The sequence below is a fragment of the Echiichthys vipera genome (assembly GCF_963691815.1).
Source record: "Echiichthys vipera genome assembly, chromosome: X".
In the NCBI taxonomy this organism is placed as follows: Eukaryota; Metazoa; Chordata; class Actinopteri; order Perciformes; family Trachinidae; genus Echiichthys; species Echiichthys vipera.
Genome location: NC_139825.1, coordinates 22,539,892 through 22,547,753, shown reverse-complemented (window position 1 = coordinate 22,547,753; position 7,862 = coordinate 22,539,892). Strand labels below are relative to the sequence as shown.

At 38.4% G+C, this 7,862-nt stretch overlaps 1 protein-coding gene across 2 annotated transcripts in view; it reads left to right on the top strand.

Moving 5' to 3' along the window:
- Positions 1-669: 669 nt before the first annotated feature.
- The window catches only part of pax7a (paired box 7a), a gene marked incomplete at its 3' end in the record, with an annotated part of 42,903 nt that continues 35,710 nt past the window's right edge, over positions 670-7,862 (top strand). Inside the window, exons 1-4 of one of the 2 annotated variants that reach the window (XM_083939753.1) lie at positions 670-820; positions 2,063-2,298; positions 3,003-3,132; positions 3,522-3,650. In XM_083939753.1, the coding sequence (XP_083795879.1) occupies positions 733-820; positions 2,063-2,298; positions 3,003-3,132; positions 3,522-3,650 (583 nt within the window). In that variant the 5' untranslated portion in view covers positions 670-732. Of the gene's footprint in view, positions 821-2,062; positions 2,299-3,002; positions 3,148-3,521; positions 3,651-7,862 lie in introns of both variants that reach the window. The other variant, XM_083939754.1, reaches the window with a different exon arrangement.

Here is a 7,862-nt window from a genome sequence, read left to right as displayed (position 1 = left end):
TAATATAATATTTCTTGAGTTTCATCTGACCTATCAAAGAGAGAAAAAAGACAAGAAATTGGAAATATCACCATTTAAAAGCATTAATATTCCACAGGTTCGGGCAGCTGGGTGTGAGTGAACATATTTGGAAAAGACAGGCTTTAGAATAACATTTAGATATAATAACATTTTGAACTGCTTTTTTTGTGTGGAGTCTTATGAGGGAGGCAGCAGTGAATTAAAAGTGTAATGTGTTGATCTGATTGGTCGGCCGGTTCCTGGATAAACCCACTCTCTTTCATCCATAAAAGAAGGACCAGAGAGCCTATGGGAGCGCTCGGCTGTCTCCTCCTACGACATGCACGAAAGTTGGCCACTTAAACTACTTCCAACCAGCCATCAGACATTACACTGAATCCAAACTACACCGAGGGAAAGAATAACAGTGCATTTTTTCCAACTCAGACAGACAACTTTAAGTGCTCAATTTCGCAGACTCCCCTGTTTAGAGGGTATTTATATTATTTGTACCAGCTGTTATTTTTATGTATATTTTGGCACGTTCGCCGCACCAGAGGACAGCATCACTTCTGTTTTTCCCCGGTGGAAAAAGGGCTTGTCCAGTTTCTCCGCCAGGGCTTTGGATTTGACAGCAGACTGAACATCATTTTGAGCATTTTGAAGACATTCCGGTTTTGACTTGGACTGGAGTCCGTTTCACTGTTTGTTTGCTTGTTTGTGAGTAGCTAAATGATGGCTACTTTACCAGGAACAATGCCTCGAATGATGCGCCCTGCGCCAGGCCAGAACTACCCCCGTACCGGCTTCCCCCTGGAAGGTAAGAGACATGACAACGTGTGTTTGAATTTGTGCTGTGACAAAACTCATCAGTGCTGCACTCTGTCAGCGTCAGAGTCACACAGTTCGTTGCCGGCGACATGCTGGGAAATAAAAATCTGGGTGAACAAATAGGACCTTCAGTGAGTGATGATTGAAGTTAACAACCTGAATTATAAAAGCATCAGCTCGTGCTTTGACAATCAACCACCTTTTAAAATACCTTAAAGATCACTGTTTTGATTCAACCTAATATTATGATATATTTTATGAATTATGTGTTCAGCCTGCATTTATATGTAATTGTTTTTAGTTTATTTGGGCTAAGACATGCCTTCCCTATTATTCCTGATTATTATACAGAATCTACCTGAAATATGTGTATTCATTCAAATGTTTTTGTTTTCTTTGTTTTTGATGCTTTGACTTTAAAATTATTATAGGGAAATCTTACTCATAATGACAGTAATACACCAAGAAAATGTTGCATTTCAAATTATTCTTCGTACATAAATTGGAGCCAACCTGACTTTAATTTATCTTCATAATACGTGACATGACATTGTGCATTTTATGGGACTTTTTTTTTTTTTACTAGACCAGCTTCAATTGTTCCACACACACAAAAAGCAATCTAATTGGTAATTTTTTTTTAACTCTGATGCCCACACACAAGTCTTCAGAACATATGGGCGGAGAAAAGATCACTTTGTATTTGCATGCATTTATGGAATCAGTTTTCCCATTACACTCAGTTCGTGCTCAAGTGCTCTGGACTGAAATGTACAAAAAACACGTAGCGCGCAAGTTACTCGAGCTGCGGGATTTGTTCAAGTGTCCTGTTGCTGGAAATGGTAATAATACACACAGCAAAGAGATGACTCAAAGGATCACATCAATATTTGTACAGCATGACTAGGAATAATCAAGGTGGGAAGTGTCACCCTCTTTAGTGTCTCTTGAATGTGATATTGGAAGCTGAAGTGGCCTCGGATACATGCTGTCAGCCAGACTGACGCTGGATGAATTTGGCACGACGCTCTCTTGAAAATGTATAATATGATAATGTGCGTAAACCGCGTCCCATTAAAAGTCAGTCACACAGCAAACACGCCACTATTTGACTGTTACACAATCTGAATTAGCTTCATCTAGCTTCCACTGAAGTCAACATTTATAGAACAGGATGTGTTGTTATTGATTCGTGTTGTTTTTGAGACTGTTGTTGTTTATTGTGGCGCAGTATCCACCCCTCTGGGCCAGGGTAGGGTGAACCAGCTTGGCGGTGTGTTCATCAACGGGAGGCCCCTGCCAAATCACATCCGTCACAAGATAGTGGAGATGGCCCACCACGGCATCCGACCCTGCGTAATCTCGCGACAACTGCGAGTTTCTCATGGTTGTGTCTCCAAGATCCTCTGCCGATACCAAGAGACCGGCTCTATCCGTCCAGGAGCCATAGGAGGCAGCAAGCCCAGGGTGAGTGGGGTCCATGAACGGGTCACTAGAGCGCGAGGAAGGGCGTCACGAGGTGCAGGACACCTAAGTGAGCTCAAAACTGATGTTGTGTTATTACAACAGCCAGATGTTGGACAAGGATCAAGACAAATAATTATTGTTATACATCGTCTGTTTAGAAGGCTTTGTTGGATTTCTGAGTAGTAATAATAATAATAATAATAATAATAATAATAAGAATAAGAATAATAGTAATAATGTGCCTAATCTAACCAGTGACTTATGTCTAATAAAGTATAGATTACATTATTTACACAACAGCCCACCTGTAACATTTTTTTCTGTAGCCATTACTGATAGTGTGTTCTTCCTCAATAATATCAGATAAATATCCAATATGTGAAAACATTGAATTCCTATAAGTGCTCAGTAGTGATAGCGTATTTTTGTTATTATATACATTATACTAGCCTATATGGGGACATATCGTTTTTCGCTGGTGTTTAATATTTAGTTCATATTGCCTTTCAGAAATTTTAAAGATAGCTTATTTTTTTAGTCTACTGCATATTATATTCCCATTAAAATATCCATATTTTATATTTTTGTCCTTCGTCGTTTTGTTTGTTTTATAGAGTCACAGTTTATGTCCATCTCAATTAAAATTATTACCCCCCCCCCCCTCCTTTTGTCTTTTCCTCCTTAAAACCATTTAAAACCTAAAGCAGGTGGCTACTCCCGACGTGGAGAAGCGTATCGAGGAGTACAAGAGAGAAAACCCCGGTATGTTCAGCTGGGAGATCCGGGATAAGCTGCTGAAGGACGGGGTGTGCGACAGAAGCACAGTTCCTTCAGGTGAGGCTTCATCTGGTAAGCTGCACTTTTTTTTTTATTATTACGAGCGAACACTGCAGCATCACTTCTGAACATCACTTTGAATCCAACATGTTTTAAGCCCCAGTTACTGGTAATAACATGTTTCAGTGTAGCAGTAAGCACACCTACAGCTGTGTGCCCCAGAAAAAAACCACCCTGTTGGGAAAATTTGCCTTGGTGCTCAATAGTTAATTTTTATTATTGCATATATAGTGTATTTTTTATTTTTATTTTTTAACGCAGCTGCTTTATGTGAAACTTTTCCTGTGCTTTTTTTGTATGGTATCCTAAAAAATGTATGATAGGATTATATGGTTATTTTATGGGTTTTAGAGCTAATCACCCATTTACCTTTTTGTTGCCATTAGTGAGCTCCATCAGCCGCGTTTTGAGGGCCCGATTTGGCAAAAAAGATGACGAGGATGACTGTGATAAGAAGGATGAAGATGGAGAAAAGAAAACAAAGCATAGCATCGATGGCATCCTCGGTGATAAATGTAAGTTAACAGCATAAAGTATATGGCCCGTTTGTTTATGTCTGAAATAACAAACTATTATTATTATTATTATTATTATTATTATTATTATTATTATTATTATTATTATTATTATTATTATTATTACCATGTAGGGTAAATTACAGCCTTGTAAACAGGGAGTAAATGTTTTAAATAGACTTCCTACTTTACGTCCTCTTGGGAAATTGTCCCACATCCGAGCTGCAGCTAAACGCAGAGAATTTATTCCTGCTTTTAACTCCGAGCCAGCAGTTGTTCATTCACTCAATTATTTATGAGAGCCTTGGCAGAAGGTATTTAACTGCAGAAAATTAATTTGTGTAGCAAATTCCTCCTCATTCATTCACTCATTTAACGACCTCTAAACGACAGCTGACAGTTGACCCATTTCACAATCGATGTCAGTTCACCGACATTTCACCACTTGTCAGTTAAAGTGGAAATCAATGTTCATATTATTATTTGCCCTATTAGTAATGCTGCGAGGAGGGGGAAATAAAGCTTTGACGCAGGTATTCGCTGTCAGTCTTTGTCAACAGCTTTCACAAGCTTATCATAACCTTAAATGTGGTATATAATATCTTTGTTCATCGTATTTGTGTTATTAAATATATTTCATATATTTTAATCTATCTCTCTCTATAGATGATTTTACACGTGAGAAATAAATAGTACACGGGGGACATTAGAAGGAATTTGATTTTAAATTATAAAACATGAGATTTTTTTATGCTAAGCAATTGAATAATAGTAATTAAAAGTAATAGTAATTGAATGGAATTGTTTGACATTTTACAAGACACACTTCTGTTTGTATTGCCATATTAGTGCTTCACTGTTTTTCTTGAGTTGGAAATGCACAGCATCCACACGATATGAAGGTTAGCTCTTTTGATGATCAAACATGAGAGAAAGGGGTTTAGATTGGAGTTCACAAAAGCCTCGCTTTTTTACCTTAAAATGACACTGCCAGAAAATTTTCAAACTTGAAGATGAACTTCACGAGCAAAACCTCCCCTCCATTGACGCCTTTCTAAAGCGAAGAGTCCGAGATACAAAAGCAAATCCTGGAAAGCAGGGCAGCGAAAAGGAGAGTATGGACCCGTCCATTCTCATTCAAAAATCGGGTAAAAGAGAGAGAGAACTTTGGACAAAGGGCAAGGAGAGACATAAAAGGAGATGAATTATTCAGTACGCCCCGCTGGTAGATAGTTTTGTAATTGTATATAATGGCCCGTTGGAAAAGAATCAGATGATAGCGTGAAAACGGTCTCCTTTTTTCTGTCACACCACGCATTAATGCTATGAGAAAAAAATGTAACAATTTTGTTGCAAATATCACCACTGTCCTTATAGGTGGTTTGTAAACCCTGCGGGCTATAAATGACCAACATTTTTTGGAGAGTCTGCTCGTTACGCACAACTCAGCCGTGCGTAAAACTGCAGACACGTTTGCTGAGTAATGTCATAGTATTATTATTATTATTATCATTATTATTATTATTATCATTATTATTATTACTGTTATTATTATTATTATTATTATTATTATTATTATTGGCTGTCTACTGTTGGTACAAAATATCCACGTGATGTTCCTGCTTCTATTTTTTTTCTCTTCGCTGCTTGTGTTTTAAATTGGGACTCAATTACGTTGCTATAAAAAGAGACGCACCCTCTGCATGAAGCAGTTTAGACTACCGGCATCCGGATGGCATTTAATAATGTTAATACTTATTAGAGTAAGCACTGGAAACGATGGTTGCTGAATAGGTGGCTGTGTTCGTGCCGGGTGTAATAGCTCGTAGGCATGGTAAGAAATGTATTTATCCCCAATCAGCCCCTCACTCTCCGAGTTTGAAGCACAGCCCTTATGTGGAGAGGGGTTTTAAAGCAGATTAAATAGAGCCTTTTATTTCTTTTCACTTTCATCTCGGAGCGGAGCTCACAGTGGCTCGCCCAGGGCACAAAATTCATGAGATTTTTTTCGTTTACTTATCCCGATTTTAAGACTTTATTTATTTATCTATTTGTTTATTAGGCCTGTGTATTTGAATTTCTCAGAGGTTACATCACGGATTTATCCCAGCTCTAATCTAGTTGTATCAAACGTGTATTCAAGATGTAACCATACTACAATATTGTAAATTGTGTTTTTGTTGCTTTGAGCCTGAACTGTTATTCCTCAGAAGGAGGTCGCTAAACCAACCAAAACCCAGTGTATGCACCGAAACTAGCTCCACCTTTTCACTCTGCTGTATTGGCTTGTTTTTATTATTCTGATCATTGTTAATCGTGTGTTTATTTTTGGTCCACCCACCCACAGAGTTTGTGCAGAAAGTTGTTGGTAGTCAATGGTCATGTATGGGTGTTAAATTCTGTGCCAAAGTTTAATTAGGCGCCAGAAATATAGGAAAGTACACCACTACATCTGCGCAAACTTGGACACCCTTTTGTTTTGCGCCACACCGCTGAGAAAGAGGTGAATCAGCTGTCCGGCGCCATCTGCCGCAGTAAGGCAACCAACCTGACCGTCAGATGAGGGGCAGACAGGCGATGGACACAAGCAAATCGCAGGATTACCTGAGGTCCTCAATCTAATTAAACAGATGTCAAGCGGGATTATTTCCGAGCATCAGGGAGGGAAAGTGACAGAGCAGCGGAGAGGTGTGAGGAAGTCAGACAGACCAAAGATACACGCTATGGGATTGGCTAAGAGGAGGGTTTTATTCAGTGAAATGTAATTTGTAGTGGAATGGATGTGCGTGTGTGTGGGGGAGATCATGACCTATACTTTCTTTCAAACATAATTGTCTCTTGATTTTTTTCCATTTCTGTTTCAGTACATAATGTGGTTAAGTGGTGTTTTCCTGCAGAAACAAAGAAACACACAAATAAATAGTTCTGATGTTATTAACGATAAACTCAACCAGTAGTGATGAAAAACTGCCCCCTCCATGCTCTCCACGAAACACGCACGCACTAACACACGCACGCACACCCAGTCTCTAAGTGTATGGTAATATAATGTAGCTATATTTCGGGTCTAAAGCCGTGCTGAATGAGAAGGACAGGGGAATGAAGCGAGAGACCACTTCAAACAAATCCATCTGGAACAGTGTGTGAGAGAGATTCAGTGAAAGTATGGGGAAGTTATTTAGCTATTAATAACGTTTTTTCCTCAGGCATTGAGAGTGACTCCATCTGCACTTTCTCGCAGCTATTTGGCTGGGTGGAAATTGAGGGAGACCCAAATGTTGGGCAGAGATAACATACCCATCATAGCCCAGACCCTGCGCTGTGCTTCACTGCATTAAACTCGGATTAACCTCCCCTGTCCCCGCAGCCACTCAAGCCACATTTCAGTGGAATTTTACATCGGTAGGCCTACATTTCTTCTTCTAGAGGGGGCAGGAGCTGCAAGACACGACATAATCGACAATATTATTATTAATACTATTATTATTATTATTATTATTATTATTATTAATAGTAGTAGTAGTAGTAGTAGTAGTAGTAGTAGTAGTAGTAGTAGTAGTAGTAGTATAAGGGCTGTTTGTATTTGCAGTTAATTAATACAATTAATAAAGGTGGATAGGGCATTAAGTAATGAAACAAACTGTTAATTTTCAGATGCAGTTATAGGCCCAATAAACCGATTCTGGTAAAAAATTGAACAGCAATATATTCTGACATAACACTTAATATAATAATATGGACGTTTTGACTTTTGGCTGATATACCTAATCCAAAGGATATTTGTTTGTTTTGTTTTGAGTGGAGATGGCTTTTTTTGTTGGCATATATATTGATATATGTCGTCTTTTTCTAATGATTGCTGTCTAATATAAACAGTAAACAGTGTCATTACATGTCTCTGGGACCTTTAATAGCTGCTCAATAGAAATAATAGTAACATATGCTCAATAGTGAGCGCATAAGTTGTCTTAAATTGCAGTTAGTGGATTGGTTGTGAGGTAAATGCCTACATGTAATAACTTTTCATTTTAGCTTCAGTAATGGGCTTAACAGTTCTGTTGACAGTCTTACCTCTTGGCAGAACAGATCTGCTTATTGTTCTCCATCCATTAATGTTTTTAAGGCTACAACAATATTGAGCAGACTTAAGATGAAAAACAAATGTTGAAAAAATCCACCAGAAAGAAACAGAAAATTGTTTTATTCAGCATA